Source organism: Abramis brama (genome assembly GCF_963993115.1).
Source record: "Abramis brama genome assembly, chromosome: 7".
NCBI classification, from domain to species: Eukaryota; Metazoa; Chordata; class Actinopteri; order Cypriniformes; family Leuciscidae; genus Abramis; species Abramis brama.
The window spans coordinates 3,512,142-3,539,540 of record NC_139969.1 but is presented as its reverse complement, the minus strand read 5'-3'; the positions used below and the strand labels follow the sequence as shown (position 1 = coordinate 3,539,540).

General features: G+C 36.1%; 1 protein-coding gene across 1 annotated transcript; it reads left to right on the top strand.

Moving 5' to 3' along the window:
• LOC311086488 (uncharacterized protein) lies at window positions 1–25,401 on the top strand. The gene is made up of 4 exons (XM_084119397.1): window positions 1–151; window positions 1,148–1,550; window positions 17,451–17,751; window positions 22,776–25,401. The coding sequence occupies exons 3-4, from the start codon at window positions 17,478–17,480 to the stop codon at window positions 23,228–23,230; spliced, it is 729 nt and encodes a 242-aa protein (XP_083975523.1). The 5' UTR covers window positions 1–151; window positions 1,148–1,550; window positions 17,451–17,477; the 3' UTR covers window positions 23,231–25,401.
• The last annotated feature ends 1,998 nt before the right edge of the window (window positions 25,402–27,399 follow it).

Here is a 27,399-nt window from a genome sequence, read left to right as displayed (position 1 = left end):
GAGTTTGCCATGCGCACACCCCTAAAAAACATACACACGCAAACTCCTGCTCTCACACACACGCACGGAGGGATCTTACGCACGAAAGGCTCCGTATGAGAGGACATCCAAACCAGGATTTGGACAGCCTGTAAGCTTCATATGGCACATGGTAAGTCTGGAAGGAATAAGCTTAGTTTAAGTACCTTACAATTTTAAGACAAACCTCACTGTGATCATATTTAATTTGAATTTGCAGTCACTTTTAAACAGGAATGTTGAGGAAAGCGGAAAAGTGAGAAAAACATTCAATTTTGACAATTAATTTCAGGCTAAATAAATTCTGAGAACTTAATTAAAAAAAAACAAGTCAAAAAACAAGTCAAATGCTTGGTCTAAACCATATATAACGGACGGTGAGAGACCTTTAAAGGTTTACTTAAATTTCCTGGCTTCACTTAACAGCTCTGCTGCAAAACCTTGGCTGCCGTGTTGTCTACATAGGCATCGTAACCGAGAGGAACATCATAAGGGATTGATTTGAAACGCTCTACATAGGGACAAACTCTGTGCACTTTACAAATAGCCCTCTGCATGGGAGACTTGACTCACGATTGACTTTGATAGTTTGCATGTTGCTAAGCAAACACTACGATACTCTACTAAGTGTAATGGACATAGAACACACAAATGTTTGGTGAAATGGTCCTTTTTTAATAGATTGGACTACTTTAACTAATACTTTCATTGATATAAGAGAAGCCTTAATATGCAAGGTTTTGCATTACACCTGCTTACCTGGCTTGGGATTTTGTTGTTCGCTGGAGTAAAACAAAAAGACATGAACTTTTTTTTATTCCACGTGCTCTTACATTGTTTTATAAATAACTTACAGGTTTGATTGTATGAAGCCTGATGTATTTCAGGGTTTTTTGTGTATCTGTTTTACTCCACCTGTTTTTTATTTTTTTTATTTTTTTTTATTAGGCACATGAGGTTGTTTTGATAAATTTCCGGATTTTGTTCTACAATATCCTGCCTTGTCAAACTCTAAATAAAACTAAACCAAAAATAAATAAATAAATAAAAACAATGCTAATTTCTGCTGCTTTCTTTGTCTGTACCAAGTGCACAGTGTTGACTTTGCCAATGTGGAATTGTGTTTCAGATCTGGAATCCTAAAAACCGGACAGGACTCCTGAATCAATTTCCAAAACTGATTTAAATCGCAAAGTCACGATCAACTAGTCTCAGACTTGCGTAACCGACTATGTCAAAGGATGAGGAAATTCCGAGCCCACCTCCAGAGTGGCCGGAAGAAATGTTAGTGTAAACATATATCCCGGGGGAGAAGTCATCATGAGAAGGAATCTCTAAGACGCTGGTATAGTACTTAATATCCACACAAACCAACCCGCGATCGACTGATTACATGGATGTACAGCGTGGATGGAAAACACACACTAGCATCTCCAATCCTGCCTCCATGAGGGATTTGCCCTCCCCACCTGTTGCCTGAGGTCAAGCCAACGCAACGCCACCCTGATAAGTCTGGCTTAGCTGGCCACTTGGTAAGGACACATCTTCTTTTGTTAGCATAAGCTGCCACTTACAGGCGGGGTGTTAAACACTGCAGATCGCCACAGATTCAGAGAGCACAACTGTGCCAGAGCACATACATCAAGATTAGTAAACAGGTTGTTTCATTAATCGAATCAAGATGCTGAAGTTTTCCATACTTGTGGAAGTTATATTCTCTCGAAGATTACAGAGACATCTGCATGTGTCTCTTGATAGGGGCTGGAAATCGTACAGTGTTTTATCAGATGCAATAGATAGTGAAAGGAAATCCTTGTTTGGTGTTTTTTTTACATTAGACCACAAAAAAAACCCTAGGAGTCCCCTAGGAGAACCTTTGATTCCTGTTCCTAGACCTTCAGGCCACCATACATCACTTACAGTCCATTGAGTTCAACAAGCTTGACACAGTGTTTGTTTTTTTTAACCCATACTTTTACACAGTGGATCTCTTTAGGGGCAGATATAGAGGTATTTACGGGTAGTTTGATGTAAACCAGGTTAGACGTTTTCAAAGAGTATCTGTTGAGTATTCAGGGTCTCCCATTGGGTTAATCAGCATTTAGTCTTGTGCTGGAAACCAAGACATTTAATATTCAGTAATACGCTTTTGGATGAGAAGATTGACTATTGCCTTCAGTAGAGCGGATATATAGCTGAATTGAACTTTACACAGTTATTGAACTGAATTGAATCAACACTGAACCGACTCGAGCTGAATAGCGACTCTATTGTCTTCTGTAAAGCTTCTTATAACTGAACTAAACTTGCTTCGTGATTAATTAACTTTACACAGTAAACTGAATCAATACTGAACTGACTTGAGCTACTAATGCCACCACTGTTGTTTAGTCTCTGATGAAGTTTGCATTGGAGCCGCACGATTCTGCATAAATTGAGTATCACATTATTTATTTTTAAACAGTTTGACTGAATGATTCAATGACTCAATAATAAGCACTTAACTTGTTTCATTACTGGATGAATCAACGTTTTTGATCAAATCTCTTTAATGAATGATTTAATGACATACATTTTTAAGTCACTTGTCACCACCTACTGGTGTAACGATGTAATCGATACAATCTTTGTTTGAAGCGCCAAGTTACTTTCAAAAGGATTTGCTCTATTTTGATCACTATCGTAGACATCAGTGATATACAAGCTATACACTTTTATCTCAGTACTTCTATGATAAATTTAATATTTGTAACACAGAAATAACGATACAGTGTGATTGAAAAGACTGTTTGTGAAGCTGTTTCATAAATGATAACTTCTCTCTGGGTCAGCGGCAGCGCGAACACAGATTTGATGCTCCGGTGTGATTTTATCAAAGGTTTACTAGACATAGACAAATCGTTGTCATTTAGGAATGAGATTGCGTGGGTGTTTGAATCGAGATTGTGATCTTTTAACAATTTAATCGTGCTGCTCTAGTTTGCATCATTGAAGCTGTTATGTCCCTGTTTATTACTGTGAAGCTGCTTTGAAACAATCTGTATTCATCCGTTCATTTATTTATATAGCACGTTACAGGCTACCACAGTAGTTCCAAAGTGCTGTCCATTACAATAAAAAGCAAAAACAACAAGAGAAAACAGAAAAACATCCATGTACTAATGCACTAAAACGCCAAAGAAAACAAATACGATTTTAAGCGGCCCTTAAAAACATTTGAAGATCTAACATCCAATGGCAGATTATTCCACAATCTTGGACCAGCGACAGAGAAAGCATGATCACCCTTCAATTTGAGACGCGCACGGGGAATAGTTAGAAGAAACTTGTTAGATGATCTTAGTATTATGCCTGGACTGTAGTATTATATTGTATAGAGTGTATTGTATAGATAAATGTAATTTGACTCGACAAAATCTACTGCACCACTGCCATAGTGAACAAAAATGATCTGAAAATGGTTGTAATATCACAAATTTTAAATTAAAAAAAAAAAATTAAACATTGTGATTGTTAATTTAGCAAGGCTGATATATGGCAGTTGACCCGTAACAATGACCTGATCATAATCGTCAGTGGGATCTGGTGCATTTTGAGGTGGCAATGTCATGGCAGGTTAAGCTTATATTCACTTGAGCCTTTCAACTCCTATAACCTGGGATTCAACCGGGCTTATTTTGCAAGCCTGATGAAGGAACACGCTGTAAAAATCGATGCTTTCGCCCACACTCTTTCCCTCGACCTCAGGGGGAACTCTCCAAATCCGCTTTGCAGGTGCAGTGCTATGCATTCAAAACACGAACCTGAGCTTTTTGACATCTCGTTTTGATCCCTGCACATTTTTCCAGATAGAAGCTCTTGAATGGGTGCGTTTGTTTTTTCTGCCTGTCCTGCTCCGACACGCTCAGAGTAAGCTGCATTGAAGTGTGCCAGTCGCTAATCATCAGGACTTTTAAAACGCCATCACGCACAATAGCACCAGGGTTTTATTTAAGTACGATCTGCTCTTCGGCACGCAGAACTGTCTGGATTGAGGCTAACCTCGGCTTTGGCTTGCGAAAGCAAACATTCGTGGCATTGCATCCAGACCGTAAAATTCCACGATGCAACTGATTTACGGTTTACAGATTTGACTATCCATTTGTAATATCTGATAACACAGCTGTTGTCAAACAAAAAATAAAACAACTCTGGAAGTTCTAAATCATGCATACGTGATTAAAACAATGTTGAATACATTGCGGTTTAGTGTGCATTAATCAGGATGTGATATGTAAAGGTCACGTCCTTTTCCGGCTATTGATCACTGGAGCGACGCACATGTGCATGTCTTCTCCATCGTGCATCTGGGCTTTTTATTCCTGTCAGATGTTCCAGACTTTCCCTAAATGAGGTACATTTTTACAACCAGCCACAAATAATAACTGGGGTGAAAGATGGCAGGAAATACCCTCTCCTGCGTTCACACAGAGCGGGTGAAATGACCCCTCCAACCTTGGGAAGTTCGGTTATATGATGATATCAAATTCCTGCCGCTGTAAATCCTCAGTGGAAACACAAATCAAGCCTCCGAATCAAACTGTTGACTTCATGGCTGAGCCCACATGGAAACTGGGTCCACAGAGCTAGGACTGAGATGCCTGTCATTCACAAACTACTTCATATACAAAATGTGAAAATTGAATATGCTTTCAGATGCCAATAGGAGTGTTGCATTCTCAGGTCTCAAAATGGAAAGTTTACCCCAAAAAAACAAAACAATAATAAATATTCACTCTCATGTCGTTCCAAACTTGTGTGAGTTTTCCTCTGCTGAATAGAAAAGAATATATTTGGAAGGTGGTGTAAAAACAATATTGGAACATATTTTTTATGTCCATATAGATTTGGGACATGAGGGTTAGTATATAATGACATCTTTGGATGAAACATCACACATTTTAACAAATTTTACATTGTGTGATTTCACTCCACTGAATTCTTCTGACTTTCCTCACAAAATCTGCATGAAAAATGTCAAAAATACCTTAAAGATACAGGACAGATACCAATAGGAGTGTGGTATTCTTAGCCGTCTTAAAATGACAAGTTCACCAAACAATAAAACCATCATGCCATTCCAAACTAGTTTGACGTACTTTTTTTCTGCTGAACAGAAAAGGATATTTTTTTTGTGAAATATCTTGTGTTCATAAATGTTTGGAGCAACAAGAGAGTGAGTAAATTACATTTTTGGATGAACTGTCCCACATTTTAACACATTTTTCATTCTATAAAGCCATTCCATCCCAATGAAGTCTGCTGACTTTTCTCCCAAAATCTGTACAGAAAATGCTAAAAGTTCTTAAAGATACAGGACAGGCAAAATGACGTAAAAACTAGCAAAACATTGAGGACTCTGAATCAGATTTCAAGGAGATGTTAGCATGCATGTATCACAGAAATTCTCAGGGCCCGTTTACACCTGGTCACTTCATGCATTTCTAATAATCAGATACCAACCTGATTTGTTAAAACGGTTCCATTTACACTTGGCCAAATACACAAAACGAATATGAATCCGAATATAAATTCGTTTGCATTAGTTTGTGCGATGGCTTGCTGAAGAGATACTCAGCTATACTCATCAGCGGCAATGCATGTTGCAGTAGCGTTATATACGGCTGTAACGTCATATAGCCTATAATGCTCTCAAACATTTATTTTTTAACATTTTGGGAGGAGTAAAATTTATTTATGTGGTTTCATTTAAATTCAAATTTGCATCACCTGCATATTAAGAACATTGGTGTAATGTTCTGGAGCATGTGTATTAACTGAGTAACAAACCAGCAGCATTGTGCACTTTTACCGCTGAAGCATCTGTCAGGGTTGTGCAAAATTTTGTGAATTTGAATTAGCCACAACAAACAGGAAATTGAATTTCAATTTGAATTCGGATGATAGGAAGAGGATTTCACTGAATTGGAATTCAAAGAAATTCAACACAGGTAATGCATTCTGTGAAATAAAGTGCTCTTCCACACTGAAGTTAATCTCTATCTATCTATCTATCTATCTATCTATCTATCTATCTATCTATCTATCTATCTATCTATCTATCTATCTATCTATCTATCTATCCTTCTGTCTGTCTGTCTGTCTGTCTATCTATCTATCTATATTTCCCTCCATCCATCTATCTCTTTCCCTCCATCCATCCATATATCTTTCCCTCCATCCATCCATCCATCTGTCTATCTATCTTTCCCTCCATCCATCCATCTCTTTCCCTCCATCCATCTATATATCTTTCCCTCCATCCATCCATATATCTTTCCCTCCATCCATCCATATATCTTTCCCTCCATCCATCTATCCCTCCATCCATCCATCCATCCATCCATCCATCCATCCATCCATCCATCCATCTATATATTTCCATCCATCCATCCATCTATGTATTTCCATCCATTCATCCATCCATCCATCTATATATTTCCATCTATCCCTCCATCCATCCATCCATCTATATATTTCCATCCATCCATCCATCTATGTATTTCCATCCATCCATCCATCCATCTATATATTTCCATCTATCCCTCCATCCATCCATCCATCCATCCATCTATATATTTCCATCCCTCCATCCCTCCATCCATCCATCCATCCATATATTTCCATCCATCCCTCCATCCATCCATCCATCCCTCCATCCATCCATCCATCTATATATTTCCATCTATCCCTCCCTCCATCCATCCATCTATATATTTCCATCCATCCATCCATCCATCCATCTATGTATTTCCATCCATCCATCCATCCATCTATATATTTCCATCTATCCCTCCATCCATCCATCCATCCATCCATCCATCTATATATTTCCATCCATCCATCCATCCATCTATGTATTTCCATCCATCCATCCATCCATCTATATATTTCCATCTATCCCTCCATCCATCCATCCATCCATCCATCCATCTATATATTTCCATCCCTCCATCCCTCCATCCCTCCATCCATCCATCCCTCCATCCATCCATCCATCCATATATTTCCATCCATCCCTCCATCCATCCATCCATCCCTCCATCCATCTATATATTTCCATCCATCCATCCATCTGTCAAGCTAACATTTAAAATGTATCATGATAAACAAACTTTGCTGTTCTAGTTCAATTAGAATCATATGAATATCTTTAAACTTCAATGGATTTGAATTCTACTTGCATTCAAATTGCATTGTAAAAAAATGTATTTAGTTGGAATTTAAAGGGCATTCTCAATTCAGTTCTGAATGGCACACAACTCTGGCATCTATAAAGTACATTTTTACCTTGAAATAAAAGCATGTGACCAACACACTGTTTCGACCTCTTCATACAGACATGTGTCGTTCAGCGTAGAGTAATAATAAGGTGTGTTAGTTCCAGGGTTATACTCAGATTTTACACTCATTCACAGGTTCAGTACGTGACAGCTGTTGTATTTCAGACATAGCATCCGCACATGGACTGGCTAACCTCCAAACACACAAACTAAATGCTAAATGGTGTCTTTCACAGCTGTCGACTAACACTTCCAGTAAACATGCGATTTCTGTGAGCAGATGCTCAGAGACTTTGTCAATGTTTATAGCTTATTTTGAAAATGAGCCCAAATGTGACGACATGTTTAGCTTATATGCAATTTAGGGTCATCAGATGAAAGGACACACTGGCATAATATCTGATAACTTTGCATGCTAACTGCTCCTGTGTTTAAATGTGCATTCAGAAATTAAATACAGAGACTAGCAAAACGTTTCAACAATAGATGTTGAAATAGTTGATTATGTAGTTAAGTTATGTAACCACTGGCAGATTTGTGAGTGACCCACTACAACTGTTGCAAGCATTTCATACACAGCAGCCCCTAAAAGTATTTGGACACTTTTGAACACACAAATCGCACTTAAAAATGTCTTAATGTCATTACAATAGAGAACAAAATATCAAAGCAAGTGTCTTAAATGTGGCAGGATCATTTCTATTCACTAACTTCACTTTTCTTAATTTTTTTTAACGTGTTTTGGTGGTTTTTAGTGGATTTATGAAGTTAGTTCTCAAGCAGACGAACCACAGGCGTATCACATTAACATAATTCACTATAAATACTCTTTTCAACAGTGCATCTATCATTTTTGTAAAATGCAAAATAATAAATGACACTTGCTTTGATATTTTATCTAATGCAATTCATTCAGAAATTAAGTGTCCGAATACACGTCTTGTATGACAGCGTAAAGATCAAAGATTAAAATATTAGTAAACATGGAATTTTAGTGTTTTGGGTCACCGCTGAAATATAAGATTTTAGCAGATTAATTTACATTTGATTGGGATCTTTAGACCCGATATGACCAAGAATGTTCTGTCTACAATCCAGAGATTCTGAGAAGTCGTACTCAGATTTGTTATATATAGATGAGCTACTAATACCAAAACTTTAAATAGCCTGCAACAAAACTGTGGATTGTCTTTAAATAAACCACAGCTTACACATAGAAAACACACAAACTACACAGCGTTTGCTCACCCAAAAATAAAAATAAATAAAACTACACAACAGTGCATAAAGTAAACTTAACCAAAGCCAAATAGGAAACACCTTAAAACGTAAAAGTATCAATGACAAGGTCCAGCCTTTCTCTGCCAACGTCAATGAAAACACAGATTTATATTTGTCTAAATTTGTGTTTGTTATTTGTTTATTTACTTAAATTATATTTCTATAATAATTAGTAAATTAATTTTATTGTGTGTATATATATATATATATATAAATCAAAGATTTTATTTAAAAATTTTATTGTTTATTTGACAGGGACAATTTAGAGTAACATTATTGTACAGTGTTAAGCAGCAGATGCTCTATATGCTATATATATATATATTAATATTAGTGCAGACCTAAGAAATATAACAACCAACAAACATTCTAAAATTCAAAACAATAACAAAGTAACACACATTTAAGTTAAACAGTGGCATAAAGACAAGTACTTTTTCAGTATATCTTAACTTAAGAATGTGTGTGTGTGTGTGTGTGTGTATACACATGTACATGTTTTTCTATCTCGGTGGGGACTTGAATGCACAACCTGAATGCACACAGACTCATGGGGACTTGTGTGTGTGTGTGTGTGTGTGTGTGTGATGGGTTGGTTTAGGGGTCGGGTTAGTTAGTGTGTGTGTGTGTGTGTGTGCGTGCGTGCGTGTGTGTGTGTGTTGGGTAGGTTTAGGGGTAGGGTAAGTGTGTGTGTGTGTGTGTGATGGGTAGGTTTAGGGGTAGGGTTAGTGTGTGTGTGTGTGTGTGTGTGTGTGTGTGTGTGTGTGTGTGTGTGTGTGTGTGTGTGTGTGTGTGTGTGTGTGTGATGGTTGGTTTAGGGGTCGGGTTAGTGTGTGTGTGTGTGTGTGTGTGTGTGTGTGTGTGTGTGATGGGTTGGTTTAGGGGTCGGGTTAGTGTGTGTGTGTGTGTGTGTGTGTGTGTGTGTGTGTGATGGGTTGGTTTAGTGGTCGGGTTAGTGTGTGTGTGTGTGTGTGTGTGTGTGATGGCTAGGTTTAGGGGTAGGGTTAGTGTGTATGTGTGTGTGTGTGTGTGTCCAACGGATGAGGCGACAGTGAGATTAGCCTGGCCGGCTGCTTCCACACCCCGCGAGCCAATCCCAGGTGTTAGCCCACGTGACGCTAGATAAAGCAGGCCGCATTAGTGCTAATCCCAGCCTGATCTTTGGAGTGTGTTCCTGCCCCCCTCCTGCCAACTATCTGCCCCATGGTGGACCCGACCGGTGCCAGGCCTTCACCCAAACCGCTGAAGTGCCCAAAGCCTTACGCGCCTGTTCTGTTCAATGAAGAGCGTAAAGTAGGTGTCACGCTTCATCAGAATTTATTACGCATTAAGTGGCTTCACCTTTCACCGTGTGGCTGATGGCTCTGACACAAAGCTGATGTGTTTTATAGTATTTGACAAACGGTGTGTGAATGACAGGACAGAAAACGAGAAAGATTTGATTGCTGTAAAATTAATAAGAGTGTTCTAACACTACTACAGTACAGTCTAGTTATGATCAGCATTTAACAAGGTTTCGGACATAAAGATCCTCTTTGTGAGTGAAATCTCTATGGAAAGTGAAATGCTTCCAGAAAAAACTGGAAGTTGTTGTTTTTTTAATGTGGAAAAGTCAAAAAGTTTCAGTACATTTCCTGGAAATTGCACATTAGCAGAAAGTATAGAGTGACTAACTACGGTTTCCTGACTTTTCTCCATCAGTGGAAAGTTTGTAACTTCAATTCAAACGGTGGGAAAGTGTGATCCTGTCCAGAGCTGATAGAGACTTGCTCAGGAAACAGGTAGTTTGTCACACTTTATGTTTTCAAATCATTTGCAATTGCCAGTAGAAAACTTTGCTCACACACAGTCATATAAATTACAGCTGGGCGTGTTGAAGTCGACAACAGCAAATGTGACTTTATGGGTGGGCGGAACTGAATGTGCAAAACTTCACGTATCACGTATGAATAATAACACATCATGGTAACAGTATAAAATCACAACATAGTTGGTTTTGGCACTACTACACACTACACAAAATGGTTTATGTATAAAATAAACCATGTGACAATGTTTGTGTAATACAGTGAGTTAAATATATTACCAATTTAATTTGGAACTTGATGGACACAAACCGAAAGATCAGATCATTCACACATTATGAACAATAAGTCTGACATCAGTGCAAAATAGGTTCACATTACAAAAACACAAAGATTCAAAACAGTCATGAGCCAAAGTCGCTGTGAAATAGCAGATATACACACACCTATAACGTGCATGACTTGAATTCTATATTAATGCATTAAGTTGTCTGACAAACATAAGTTATACTACCATTTGAAAGTTTGGGGTTAGTCAGTATGAATTTTTGTTTTTAAATTAAATTAATACTTTTTTTCAGCAAAGATGCATTAAATTGATCACGTGACAGTAAAGACATTTATAATGTTACAAACGATTTCTATTTCAAATAAATTATGTTCTTTAGAAATGTCTATTAATCAAAAAATCATGTTAAAAAAAGTATCAGAGTTCCAAAAAAAATAAAAAAATAATAATAATTATAATATTTTATAATTATTCTTAATTTCTTATAATATATATATATATATATATATATATATATATATATATATATATATATAGATAGATAGCAAATATAAAAACTTAGTGTAAGTAAGCATTGCAGCCTGTGCAACAAAATTAATTTTAGTGCAAATAATAATAATAATAATAATAATAATAATAATAATAATAATAATAATAATAAGCCCACGACCATTTTAACTTTCATAAACATAAAAAAATAAATAAATACAGACACCAGACTTTTGTATGTAGACATGCAATACGATGTGCAGTTCCTTTGTGGCTCTCACATTTACATTTCTAGCAGTTGACACATCTCATTATACACCTATACACACACACACACACCACAGGAGCCTTTATGTAGAAACAGCACGAGGTTTATGATTATGATCAATATCAGCTGTGATCTCCACAACACAAACATTTGTTTATTCTAGAGAATGTTGCACCCTGTCATACTTCAATCATCAACTGATAATATCAGACTATTGCAAAGACAATTCATCAGATTACACAGACACGTCTCTTAGAAACTGTGTACTGACATGTCAACATGCGATTTCCTGTAAAACAATCTGTCTTTGCCAAGTAGAGATAAGATGAGATAAGATGTGAGGTGACCAATGTTGTGACGGATGAAAAGAAACAGACATTCACTCTCTTTCCAGGGAAAATGTTTGTTTTGCTTTCTCATGAAGACCCTACAGCCTCTTCTGACATAGACTTTACATCACAGCCATCAAACATGATTCACTACATGCTAGTCATTTGCGGCATCTGGACAAAAATATGTATATATATGTAATATTTTTGTAAATAAAACAATTGGAGTATGTTTTACAAGAACTTACTATTTCAGAAGGGCCTAAAAGCCAATAGCCGCGTTTTTTCAACTACCCTTCAAATTGCGCAAATTGAAATTGCGAATTGAAAATACGCCCAATGGAAACACGTAATTTTCGCCAAAACTCCCATTTATCGCAAAAAAGTTTTTACGCTCGCATGAGGTGGTTTTTCAGGCAATTCGAAAAATAAATATTTCACAAAACTGCAATGGAAACAGTTTTTGCGCATTTACAGGTCAGCTGACGTGATGACGCGGTGTGTTTGGACAGAATACGAGACAGAGTTCTTTATTAAACTCATAAAAGACAAAATAATTACAGGAATAATGGATTCTAAACCTCAAATAAACGCCACAATCGAGACCTCGAAGCAGAAATGAGGGAGAAACACCCAGAAACTCCTCATATGTGCCGCTCACAGGTATAATAAAGGTCGTTCCTTACCATTAATGATTGGATAACACACGTTTCCTTCAATTAATAATAATGTCCAGTGCAGTGGCTGAGATATACATAAACCTACCAATGTTCGTTGCTATGATTTTTGGCATGACTTATCGCGAGAGGAAAAAATGAAGTTTTAGTCACATAACATCGGTTAATGGAAACGCCGTCATTTCGCAATAGTTTTTTGTCGACATTTAGAAGAAAAAAAAAGAAAAAAATCCTTATCTAATCATAACAAACTATATATTGTTGGAAAGGTCTAAGACTCCTAAATGGATATGTTAGGACTGTTTTTTGTTACAAATTATGTAGGAACAGAAATAGATGAATTTATGACAACAGTGCACCTCAAAAAATCTACAGTTTTGACCTTTGTCACAAAAAGTTGACACACACACTTTTAATAATTGAAACGTTGGTTTTCATGCTAAAAGTTCATAATAGAACATATAATCTAGTATATGTCAATAAAAAATTAGAAAATAATATTATCCTCTAAAAATTATAATATATATATTATTCTCTAAAACATATCTTTTTTATCGCTTTTTTTTCTTACATTACATATTTTAGTAGTTATCATAAATTAGGTATCATTTGAAAGCTTACGATCTCAGAATTCATCCTGTGAAAACCGTTTTGAAATTGGACATTACGTTACCATAGAAACGGTACTTTAAATTATGTTATCAGGCTCCTCCCCTTTTGGGCATCATTATGTTTCATAATTTATGATCAAAATCTTTTCTAATCTTGACAAAACACATATTGACAGAAAGGTCTGAGTCTCAAGGTTACATATTTTGTGACAGAAGTGTTATTTGGACAGAAATTTATTAATTTGTTATGGCAGAATGCATACAATTAAATTCAATAGAGTTCAATGGCACCCGGTGGCTATTTTTGGTATTACGCCTAAACAAAATCTCATGGGAACTTCAATTTTTGTGATATCAACTTCAAATTTAGAACACAACTAAAAAACTTGTTGAATGTGCAACTACTGAAGCCCTTTTTGAAGAGCGTAACAGTCTCTGAAATAAGGACTATTACATCACTAAAGTTTTACTCATAATCAATCAGATCACAGCCATTTAAAATATATGATGAGGTAACACTTAATACACAACAATTACATCATAACATAATTCATCAAACACACTGCAGTTAATGTCAGACTCAATAATCAGCATGAAGTATGTCTCAAATGTAATTGTCCATTGCGTTCATCATAACGGTCTGTGTAAATAAAGTTAATTAGCAGAACACCCCTGATGGAAACGATTCGCTTCAACAGGCCAATTAATCAAACACCCATCTCTGAAAACTCAAACTGTGGTTTGATTATTTGTACTGAAACTAAAGGACGATTAAAGCAGAAAGGCGAATAACCATTAGTGGGAATAACACATGCCGTATGAATCTAGAGAAAGTTTATTGGTTCATCAGTGTTCTTTTGTATATCTTGACACATTTTGGATTAACCTGGATTTCAAAATACACAAATCTCATGAAACCCATCAAGAAGGTCATATTTCTCCCCAAAATCGAGAAGGAAAAACAATTTACACTTTACTTGAAGTAAATGAAGCCTATTCTGAGGATCATAATGAGTCAAGTAACATTGGTTTCATGAGAGTTTGGGTGGAAACTAGCTAGGCATGTTTTCATGACATTCACTTAAATAATGATTTATTTACCATCATTTGTTGGAAGTTTTAAGCGTTCAGACGTGCCAGATCTACATTTGGTCAAGCGAAGAAGTTGACCAGAGTGATAATGCCGTTTCCAAAACACACAGCGGTCGAGATAAAGACACCAGAACACATCAAAAATCACAGCATCCTTTCCAGAAAAGAAACTGAATTCCAGACTTATTAAAAAAGGCATTCATTTTCCTATTAAAAATGATAATAGCTTGCGTTTACTCGTTTAGACGGGGTTTTTTGGCCACACAGAGACATGGAACACAAAGTCTATCCATTTAATCAAAAAATGTGACCCTGGATCACGTCACCAGTCACATGTCGCACGGGTATATTTATGGCAATAGCCAACAATACATTGTATGGCTCAAAATTATCAAATTTTCTTTTATGCCAAAAATCATTAGGATATTAAGTAAAGATCATGTTCCATGAAGATATTTTGTAAATTTCCTACCGTAAATATATAAAACATGTATTTTTGTGAGTGAATGCTGCACAATCGCGAACATAAACGAACAACTTTAAAGGAGATTTTCTCAATGTTTCGATTTTTTTTGCAACCTCAGATTCCAGGTTTTCAATAGTTGTATCTCGGCCAAATATTGTCCTATCATAACAAATCATACATCAATGGAAAGCTTATTTATTCAGCTTTCAGATGATATATAAAGCTCAATTTCCGAAAAATTTACCCATGTGACTGGTTTTGTGGTCCAGGGTCACAAATGACAAAGAACTTGAAACCTATTAATAGGATATTTTTTGCCTTATGACATTATATTTTTGTTATTATACCAAATTCTCATTTCATTTTCAATTCTATTTTTTAATGATGATTCTCATTACATTTTCAAAAATGTTTATAATATATAAATACTGCATTCTGCATCACAATAATGTGATTGTGTTTTATAGAATTATATAAAATTTGGGGGAGGGGGAATAAAAAAAAACAGTCAATGCAAAAAATGTCAATGCTTCATCTAGTTTATATTCATATTAGATAATTAATTTCATCATAGCTTCATCTTGCGCAGCATAATTAGGATTATACCTATTTCCTTCTTTTGAATTTAGTGTAAAGTATGAGACAGACATGAATCACTCATGAAAATATTTGTGCTCAATATCAAAAATAAAACAATTACACCATTTCTATACCTCAGACACACACATTAACCTTAGACTTGACGGCCAAACCCCCATTAACCCAATAAGACCACCATACTGTCAATCTGGCAAAACACTTCCAGCATATAGTGTCTGGATTTGTCCTTAAATGTTACTCATCTGCCATTTCCTGATCTGGGGAAGAGTTTTCCCGCTTCCTCCTACTCTGGAGAAAACGGTAACTAGTAATAACAAAGAAAAAAAAGAAAAAAAAGACTTCAACCAGTATGTTCAACTGCAAAAACAACAGTGTTTGAAAGAGATTCCCAGCAGGAAAAGAATGCAGCCTTTACTTAAGAGAGTAAAAGAAAAGTATGTGCACACATGCCTAGATACATGATTGCTCCATAGATATGTTTATAGCTAAACAAACAAAACCCAACAGATTGATCTGGTGGAGAACGTTCTACCAGCAGACCCACATGCAAAACTTTGAACCGTTGTTATCTAGAATAACAACTAGATCCATCTCACCATGTCTAATTTCAACAACTACTGAAGGTCTGTTTACCATCATAAATCTGCCTGCATTGACTGGATCATCTCGACAAACAAAGATTCCCCCTCAGGAAACGTAAGACTAATAGTTTGGACTTGCTTGTGTACAATGATGTCGGATTTCATTCTCCACCCAGGTGGATGTTATAAGGGACACGCCTTCATAAAGATGAAGAATCAATTGGGAAAAGGACACAATGCATAGAAAAGATCATGACTTGAAAGAGAGAACATCTATTCACCGCACAAATAAGATCTCAAACCAATTCAAAACAGACAGTAACTCTTTAAATTGTATTATTATCATATAATTAAGGGTTATTAAAAACACTCTCTGCGCCACGTATGCGGTTGAAGCTTAAGAAAGTACAATATACAAAAGGTTAAGTCCCTAAAAGGAATAGTTCACCCAAAAAATTGTGTTATCATCAGCTGTCATTCTAACCCTTTTTTTTTTTTCCTGTAACGCACAAAAGAAACATGGAGTGTTATTCATATTGCCATGTTCTGAAAATAAAAATAAAAAGCAGTATAAAAATAGTCCTTCAGATGGATAGTAGTCCTAAGTTTGTTGCCAAACGCCCTTTGTTTTTGGGTCACATGACCGATAGTGATGCAACCCGAACAAAACAAAGCAAAATAGATTTCAGCAATACTGAGAACAAGAAGATTATAAGTTAATAATGACTTGATATTCCATATATATATATAAATGAAACACACACAAAAAAAATCTAATAGCATTTTTTTAAATGGTACAAGCAAATTTAGAAATCACTACATATTAATTTTAAGATTTGCTAAAGATAACATTTAACACTTATTAAATGTAGTAATTTTAAAAATTACATTTAAATGAGCGTTAGATGACAGCAAAGGTAATCTAAATATAAAAACAAGGAAAATGAGCATGCACTATTAAATATCCAATACCAATCCATATACATATGCATTCTGCCATAGTTAAATATCAGTGTGGATATATATAGCACAAAAGTCATACAAACTACTCTTACAGTGTTTTTATGTTGTTTTTAGAAGAATAAATCACCATCCACTTTTGTTGCATGCAAAGGCTTCGACATTATAAGACAAAATGACAAGATGACAAACTGTGTAATTCGAGCGAACTATTCCTTTAATACCATGCATTTTTTTGTACATTGTGTTCAGGAACACTTTTACAGTTCATTGAAAGCTTTCAATAAATGTGAAGGAAGCCACATATTTCAAAGACGGATAAAAAGCCTGTCTGAGCCAAGGCTATTATAGTTATAAAAAGGAAAAAAAAGAAAAAAACACAACAAAATGACAAAAAATTAAATATTTAAACATACATATACATATATATATATAGTAGTCAACATTTGAAGTGGATCAAAAAAAGTTCCTCAAAGTTGTCCTAACACAAGAACAGGTATTGTTCAAAATTCATGTATAACTTTGATGAAAGGTTTTGATCAACTTCAAATGTTAACTACTGTATATATAAAATCCAAAACATCTCAAAGATCTCAATGATACTTAAACACCACGAGTGAGATGAATTACCTGACGAGCCTGTTTTAACATCTGTTTTTCAGAGTTTCAATGCTCCACGCTGCTCTAAGATGAGGGTATGGAAAGAGGTCATCGCCTTCATCCTGTTTGGTGCCTCGTTTTTCCTCCTGCTTATGAGAACCACGTTACCTGTTGGGCCCTCCTACCCAAAGGCCTTAGAGATCTCTTCAGGCCCTTCCTCACATCCACCAGCCTCAGCACTTGAATCCCCATCATCATCATCATCATCATCCTCATCTTCACTATCATCAACCTCAGCGAGGAAGCCAGCGCCGCGACGAGCGGTCAGAGCCACGGAGGACATGGGCTCCTATCTCTCCGAATGTAAGAGAAACCTTTTTTGGTTTTCCTTATGTAGCGACAGCGCTAGTGTGGATTAGGTGCCGTTGACGTAGACATGACGGGAAGGATTTAATGTCATTCTTCAGTCGGCGTTGTGTTTATACTACACGCCAACACCGCTCAGTCACACAAAACCTTGTATATCAACAGTTCACAGTTACCACACACACACAGCATCTGTCAGCTCACTTGATATTTAAGGCAAGAGCGCAGGTGAATAGGGTAAAAATGTTAAAGGTGCTCTAAGCAATATGACGCGTTTTTAGGCCGAAACATTTTTTGTCACATACAGCAAACATCTCCTCACTATCCGCTAGCCGCCTGTCCCCTGAACACACTGTAAAATAACGCAGTCTCTTTAGACAGCCCAGGCTCCACAAACGACAACAAAAACAAACTGGCCCAGCCTGGACCACGAATCATAACAAACAGTGTTCCAGCCAATAACCGACAAGAATGATTTGGGGGTGGGGGGTTAGTGCGCATGCACATGAAGGGGGGGGGGGGGGGGAAGCATGAAGAGGGAAGTTAGCTAGAGGAGAGATGTCCTAGACAACGACTAATGTTAGAATTCTATTCTTGAGAATTTTGATATGGCCGACACACGACCAAAGAGACGACGTTCCAATGAACAAATAGCAAAGAAGAGGGAAAAGGAGAAGGAACGCGCAAAGTCCCGAATTTACATCGGAAAAGCCTTCGAAAGGTCGCGAGGAGGGAGGGGACGGGATGATGAGGAGGAGGGAGGGTCGAGCTAGCCTCCGTTTTGTTTGACAATACTTCGAACGTCAACAAGAAGTGACGTCACCCAACATCGCTTAGAGCACCTTAACTAGTAGATATCAGCATTAGGGCTGTCACAATTCCTTGATTAAATTCGAGTACTTGATTATAAAAAATCCTCGATTACAATTTTCCCATGTCGACTAAAAATACCGGAAGTGGCGAATTCCATGCATTATTAGAGCATTTCAAAGGCTGTATGATACATTAAAAACATTTTAAAAATCATAATATAGCATAGTGCTACTGTGAAATATTCAGTTAAATAAATATATGCCCTGTGGGTTTCAGGGTGAAGCGCGACGCTTTAATTATTTACATGCGTGAAGGTTTAAAGTTTCTTCTGTCTCAGAGCGTCTCCGTTCACAGTAAATTCTGCTCCACATGAACTTAGTCTCTGCATGTGCTGTTTGTTTGAGTTTCTAATAATGTGCATATGATATGGTAATGAATAAAATCTGATGCTAGTTGTGTTTTTCATTGCACTTTTATGATTTAAATATGAGGAGTGCATCTCAGCAGCTCGGCTAACAAACTCCATCTCTGCATTTGTTTGGGTTGCTTGCTTATAACGTTCATATGGGTTCGCAATGAGTGCCATTTCACCAGATTTGTAATGTTAATCATTTATAAATCTAAGCCAACACAGGAGAATACATCAATGTGATTCTTAATATGCAAACTGTTGTTAATTGCAATTTCAAAATGGCAAGTTTTGATGTCCACATGTTCTTGTTCAAGAAATTACAGTGGCTGTAGCATTTCTATAACAAAGAAGTGGCCAAATATTAAGATTAAGAGGACGAAGTTTCCTTAAATGTTGTTTAGATATGCAAATGCATGATCTATTAAATATGAACTAATTTCCAGGACAGAAATCTAAACATTGAATAAAGCCAGATTCACAATTCTGTTGATATAGTTAAATGTTTTTACAGAGTGGATTTTGGATGTCTCTTTTTATCACTTCATAAATCGGAAAATACTGTCAACAGCCAAAAATAAAATAAATTTTCAACATATTTTTATGAATTCTATATATAAACCAAACCCTTTGTAAAAAAAAAAAAAAACTTCAGAATATAGATGGGAATAAAACTGTAAAGCTGCTGAAGTGGAGATTTCTGGATCAGTGCAGGAGAGAAAACTCGTTTTGGGAAAACGTCCCTTAAATATATATATGTATATATATATATATATATATATATATATATATATATATATATGATTTGTAATTGAAATCTACAGTTGCAAATACATCACATTCACTTAAAAGTGTATTTTGGAGGTTTTCTTTCCACTAATCTGAAATAACATGTAATAAAAAGCCAAATAGCCAAAAAAACTGACCAGTGCATATAGTGACATGCTGAAGTTATGCTAATCAAAAGTGTAGAAACTGGCAAATATTTAATCTCATAAAGATAATTCAAGGAACATTTCTAGTTGTTGGCCAAAACACCCTAAATTAAATTTAGTTTATTATTGTCAAGAATATTTTTTGCCCCTTTTCTTTAGCGCATTCAGACACTGTATGTTGAAACGGCTGCATGAACAGTGTGCAATTACACGTGAAAACAATTTTCCTAAAACACATCCGACTTGTAAAGACTGCAAAGAAAAGCAGACCTATTCTTATCTTACATATAGGACAGTTTTTCTCAACCTGGTACACATTTTGCATCTCTCTCTTATCTGACACACCCATCTTGGTGCCTCTAAAGACATAATGAGTTAAAATCAGGTGTGTTTAATTAGGGAGACATACACAAATGTGTAGTGTTAGGATCAGGGCTAGGAACTACTGACATGGTGCATCAAAAGGTCAGTGCAAAAATGCTCTAAACCCATCTTAAAGATGGACGTAATCCTACTTTACAACCTTGATCATTATAGAGATTTAAAGCTGGTAAATCCGAGACAAAGTGTGCAGGTCAAGCCCTTTGAGTTCTTAAGTGTAACACAACCAATATTATGATTGTTTTAAGAGCCCTGGAAGACAGACAGAGAAATGCTGTAGAGAAGAAGAAAATATATGGACACTGATTGTGATTTTAAATGCAATTTTAGCAAATGCATTAGTTTCAAAATATTGTTAAAACTGTAAATTAACCAGAAGGAAATCAATTTAACAGCTTGTATTGACAGATTCTCTAATAAAGGTGCAACAACCTGTACCTTTTTTAGCATGCTGCATTCTGATTGGCAAACATCTTTTGCATACAGATGAGCTTAAATTATGACTTTATATGGCAGCTTTTAGCAATTTAGAAATTACTCAAGCTTCTATCGAACTGTAATTTTATTGCAATTGTGATTAGTTGCACAGCCCTATCCTAGACAGTAATGAGTTTAAATGGAGAGCTGAAGCTGAAGTTACCGGCTGTACTTTAACAGATGTGTCTCCTGAAATTAAGACTCGAGTATAATCTCACACATCTCCTTTAGAGTCATACTGAACATTTCAAATTCTTAACTATTAAGGCCAAACTTTCTGCCCATTTACATTCATTTTATAGTTCTAGAGACCATAAAAATGTAATTAGACACAGATGAAAATAAAAATAAAGTCCAAAAGGTATACAAAGTCATATATATTAAGTCCAGGGCTCAACAATAAGGATTTTGTTTCTGGCCAGAAAACCATAAATTCAAAAACACACTTGAAAACAATGATATATAATGTGAAACATTACGTTTTGGTTTGTAGTTTAACACATTCTTAATGATGCTTTTTCCAGTCATTTTAACTGCTTTATAAGCCAGCTAGAATGTTTGAGTTTGCAATAAAAATTGATGTAAAATCTAATATATAATATACAATTTTCAACAGCAATGCAGAACTGATTCGAAACACACTTTCACGCTGACCTACTAATGATCCTATTGCAACCTATTGAATGAACAACATGTTTAAACCCAACAGCCTTCAGCCTTGTTTTCATTTGTGTCAAATTAAATATGCTCTCCGTCCTCAAAAAGGTCTATATTCTTACAGTATTTCAACAACTGTGTCTACATTTACCTCTAAGGAATTTTAGTAAAAACATCTAAGACAAAGTTGATACTTAATGCAAACATTACTAAGGTCTGAAACACACTTTATGCAAGCACAAGTTGACACAAGATTCACTATAGAGGGAATTAGCACATACTTCTACAGTGAGCTTTTTCGTGCAGGTAAAACAATTTGAAGAGAATCTTGATAGTTATTGTTAGCATATTTATACCCCATATAGAGCTGTTGAGTTTGTAGGCAAAACCCAGAAGGGAATTGGCACTTTAATGAGTTCCCTCAAGACTTTCCTGTGTTTTCATTTGAGTAAAATAAATTCTGAGGCTAACAAAAAGAGACTTTCACTTTTTGTTCCACAACAATACACTGTAAATTACACAGTCAGACTCAAACATGAATTTTTTAATTTGCTGTATTTAAAAAAAAAAAAAAAAACTTGCTACATATCCATTTACTGTTGTAGTTAAAACAGTTAAAAACTCTTAAAAGAAAACATTCTAAATAGAACATTAAAGGGTTCCGTCAGGCACTTCATATATATATAGAACCTTTTAGGGATTCCCATCATTTTATGAATTTAGTTTGAATTCATTTAGTTTTAATTAATACAATTGTATGAGTTAAGCAGCTCAATAACATACTTTATTATCAGAAATAATTTGAAATAACCCATTAAACATCACAGTAAGACATTTATTCTTACATAGAACCTTTCTGGCATAAATGGTTCTTTAAATTAGAGTCAAGAACCCTAGTTCTGTACAGAACCCCATTGAACCTTTTTTTTTTTTTTGCGGCAACTTGTTAGCAAAAAAACAGACAAAGAGTGGCTTCAAAATTCACATTTGAAACCTAATAGTGTATAATTTATGTTGTAGAACAAAAAATGTGAAAGTAATGAACATTAATTTACTCATAAATCCAAAACTGCTATTCTAAAAAAACATAATATACTCCAGAGGGAACTGATGGTAAATTATCCTAGCTCTGGTTTAATGACACAGACATTCAAAGGTAACTCAATCGCCCCTTGAGAACTGAGGTTTGTTTCCGCCACAGAATCACAAACGCATGGCTCATTGGCAAAAATCTGGGAAAAGCATACATTGATGTAAAGTATGTTTCTGGCCTAAGAACTCAATTAAGTCTCTTGAATTATGGAAGAGCAAACATTAACATTCTCCTCTGGGTGTTTTTCCTCCTCTAGTCTCGTACCTCTTCCAAAGCTTCACCGAGGGCGAGTTGAAGAAGGTGATTGCGACTCTGGTGGACCGAAAGGAAAGGAGGATGAGAACCGAGACGGGACGGAGAACCAAACGAGCACGGAAAGGCCCAAAACCGTGCTCTCTACATGAGGTCGAGCTCACGGTGAGCGAGCTTGGGCTCGGGTACGAAAGCGACGAGACCGTGCGCTTCAGATACTGCAGTGGGAAGTGCATCCATGAGAGACGCAACTATGACTTTGTAATGGAGCACATGCAGTTAAATAACGGGTCCAGTGAGAAAGGCCGGCGTGGACGGGAAAATGGAAAAAAAGACAAGGCGCGCTACACTCCTTGTTGTCGGCCTACGAAGTTCGAGAAGAAAATGTCTTTCTTTGACAACAAGGACAGATTCTACACAATCCAGAACGTGTCTGCGAGAGCGTGCGGTTGCGTATGACGTTCAGGGAACTGTGGAAACTTCGGGGAGTGTGTCTATACATCACCAAAGAAATACCAGAAAATGTTTCAGAATTCAATGGTAGCTACAGGAGCTTTGGAAAGGGCGACCGTGTGCAACACGCAAAAGAAACGATTCGAGAACGAGAAACAAAAAGATGCTCCGGTACGCCACCATGGAAAGAATGAAAGCTACAGAAAAGTGATGCACAAAACACAAAAGACAAGGCCTGAATTGTCTAAAGCCAACTGTGGAAAGTTTGTCACGGGAATAAGTTTTGTTTCTGCCTTTTTTCAGTGGATACTGGCACTTATGATTAGTGCAGGGCACTGGACTTCAACCAAAGGCGGATCGTTGGTTTAATCAATGGGACCGAAAGCTGGCGGGAGACTCATTTTGCCTTCCACTGGAAACTTCTGCAGAAGAACAAGTACAGATATAATAGTATTTATCCGAAGATATATATATATAAATGGTAGAGGGCTACAGCGACAACTGTACGCTGCTCGCTTTTGTTACGAATCTGAATACTGAAGTATGAAGTGCAACACAGCTGTGAAAACTACCTCATTTCTTTCTTCGTTTCTTTTTTTTTTTTCTGTTTTTTCTTAGAAGAAATGTACATGCAATGAACCTTGTTCTACCGCACCCACTTCCTGGGATTACATTAGTCAGAAATATGAATCAGAGGCATACATGTGGAAAAATACCAATCTCTACCAAAAGTTATTACCTAAAACAACATTGTCACTTGAAACGTATATGCACACTATACGTCAAGCCCTCAAATTTGAGCTTAACGCCTTGCCAAAGCATGTCTGATCATATCCCACTTTCCCTCGTCTTTGAGACAATTTATACCCAAATATTTAGATTTAAAGTAGGAATAGGCCACCCATTTACAAAAACCAGTAGGGAAAAGTACAGCTTCAATTGCTTTCCCAAAGGTGTTGCCCTTCAAAGACCGTAAAAGTAAAAAATTTCTCATGAACATGTTCATGTTTACATTCTTCTAGACAATGATCAACTCGGGATACATTGTCTTTTGGAAAGTAATTCCAGATTTAGACCTTTTCAACAGCAAACGTATACATGTATTATCCTTGAAGTAATTGTAAGCTTTATTTATACAGATGGAACATTTAACTCTTAAAAAAAAAGGTTCTTCAATGATTCTTTGTAGCACTTTACATTAAACAAGGATCTGTCCTCTTAAAGGGACAGTTCACCCAAAAATGAAATTAAAATTAATTACTCACCCTTCATGTCGTTCCAAACCCGTTTTCGTTCATCTTCAGAACACAAATTAAGATCTTTTTGATGAAATCTGAGAGCTTTCTGTCCCTCCATTGACAGATACGCAACTACCACTTTAACACTTCAAAAAGTTCATAAAGAGATCGTAAAACTAATGAATTGAGCGGTTTAGTCCAAATTTTCTGATGAGACACAATCGCTTTATATGATGAAAAGATTTAATTTAGGCTTTTATTCACATATAAACATTCATCAACGGAAGCATCAACAAGCTCAAGCATGTTCGCTTGACGTGTGAGAACCAATGAGGTTCATTCTCATGTTACGCATCACGTTTGGGCTTCAGTTTATGTTCGCTGATCAATGTTTATATGTGAATAACAGCCTAAATTCAGTCTGTTCATCATATAAAGCGATCAAGTCTCTTCAGACCGCTCAATTCATATGGATTAGTTTTACGATCTCTTTATGAACTTTTTAAAGCGTCAAAGTGGTAGTTGCGTAGCTGTCAATGGAGGGACAGAAATCCTCAGATTTCATCAAAAAGATCTTCATTTGTGTTTCGAAGATGAACGAAAATCTTACAGGTTTGGAACGACATGAGGGTGAGTAATTAATGACAGAATTTACATTTTTTAGGTGAACTGTCCCTTTAAGAACCATTTTCTGCTGTACTTCTTCAGTAGCTAAATGGTTCTTCAATAAAATTCTTCAGATCAACGTATTGGTTTCTGGCTTATAAAGCACCAGTACGTAATGTTAAATTTCACAAAACCAGTCAAGAACATGTCTGGGTCATTGAGACTCAATCAAATGAAAGACATAAAAAATATATATATTTTACATGAAGTGATGTTTTTTTTAAAACAAATAAGAGGGTTTTTTTTTTTTCATTGCACTCATTTGCATTACAGTAAGGCAAAAAAAAAAAATATTTTCAACTATTTATACATTGTGCATGATTTGTACCACCTTTAATTTATGCAGATTTAAATAAAAAAATATTATATTGCAGTAACAAGAATAATGAAAATCAGTCAGTAATAATCAGTAATTTTACGGTAATTACGGTAATGAGAATTTGCTGGCAAATTGTTCTGCATTTTTTTTTCTTCTAAATATAAGCATAATTATCTTAATAAAAATTCATATTTACCTTTGATTTTTGGGTGAGATGTGACCTGGACACATTTTTTAATGAGATTCACCCATATATGTTTTTCTAAAGAGCTACCCAAGTTACCCAAAAGGGTTATTTTATGACATCAGGCTGAAAACCCCTTTGAACCTTAATATTTTTAAGAGTATACATGTTTCACCCTTTCATTAGGAAAACGTTCTTTATGTTATTCTAGGTACTGGACTAATCACGGAGTACGAAATCTGTCATAAACACGGTTAACTGATAATTGCATGTGTGAAGATGAACTGCTGAAAAGACTGATGGTGGAGTTGACAGGTCTAAGCTGTTCAGACATACAGGATTAAGCTTTAAGTTTAGCCTTGTCCTTTCAGAAACATATTGTAAAAGTGCAGCCAGTCTTCTTAAAGCTACATTCCAATTAAATCCCTGTATATATTACACCGTATTCCAAGCTTCGACCTCAGTCAGAAAGGTTTATATATACAAAAGTGCGCTGAACAATCTGATATAGTTGAATTTGGTCTGAGTCAAATGAGGCACAATCCCTCAAAAACATTTCTTGATATTTCTTCAGATGACTTTTTATCCTTGTTGTTCTTTCTCACCGAAAAAGACTGGTCTAATTGAATAACTCTGAAGTAATTAAGGACAAAACTACAAATGAGATTTGGAGTCACGCCGGGATCCGTCAAGTCCTAAACACGTCTTTCCTTCAAAGCTAATGCAATTACTGTAAAAACAAGGTAACAGCAAATAGAGCATGCAGTCATTTTACATGGATCAATTCTATTTCAATTCAGGTGGAACATTTTTTGGTCATTAAATGTATTTTAATTGCAAATTAAAACAAATCTTTTCTAGCATTTCTAGAATCTTGAAACACACTGTCAATCATTGCGCAAGGAATGAATCAATTTTAAACAATAAGTACACCCTGCCCTGTGGAAATATCAACGGTAGACGAGAAAAATATGTCATTAATTTGTTTTATCGAAATTTATGGCATCTTGCCAATGGAACCCTAGTAAGCGATTAAACTGTGTCTAAGCTTGCTAATTGGATGCTTCGACCAGGCAGTGTCAGTGTTGTCTATGCAAATAAAATTCTTATTTCGAAAATATGCACACACAAAACAAATGTAACTATGTAATGTCACCCAGCATGTACGGAAATAGATCCAAAGTTTTTGTCCTCCTCTGAGAAAAAAAAGATAATGCAAATTGGACAAGGAGTTCAGTGACTCTACTTCTGTCCATTTATATTGGAGTGGAGTACTTCAGTGTCTGTATTTGTGTGTAAAAATGAGTCGAAAGTACTGCGGCAGTATTACAGGAATGCAAATGAGTGTGTGTGTGTGTGTGTGTGTGTGTGTGTGTGTGTGTGTGTGTGTGTGTGTGTGTGTGTGGTTAGATTTCCCATGTCAACTAATCATGATCAGCATTTGGGAGTGTTGGATTTTTCACACCAACAGCAGAAATGTCGATGCAGTGCATCTGTATTGTGGATAAACCGTATTTATTGCAAAATGCTTTACATTTATATTTAGATATTTCAGGAGGGAGACAGAAACTTATTTATTATTGTACACTTGTGCCAAATGGAATTTCTAAAGTCGGCTGAATAAACATACCCAGCTTACAACAACAAAGTTGCTTATTTGTCTCGAATTTCTAAATTCACTTTCCTGTTTATGCTCATGCAAACATGTGTAGACAGAATATTTACAATGCCGCAACTTCAGGGCACAAACAGAAGAATTCAATTCTGG

Excerpts from the sequence above, each read along its gene's own strand:
- LOC311086488 (XM_084119397.1), top strand. The coding sequence starts at position 17,478 with ATGAGGGTATGGAAAGAGGTCATCGCCTTCATCCTGTTTGGTGCCTCG. Across the intron at positions 17,752-22,775 it reads GGGCTCCTATCTCTCCGAAT|TCTCGTACCTCTTCCAAAGC; the intron begins GTAAGAGAAACC and ends TTCCTCCTCTAG.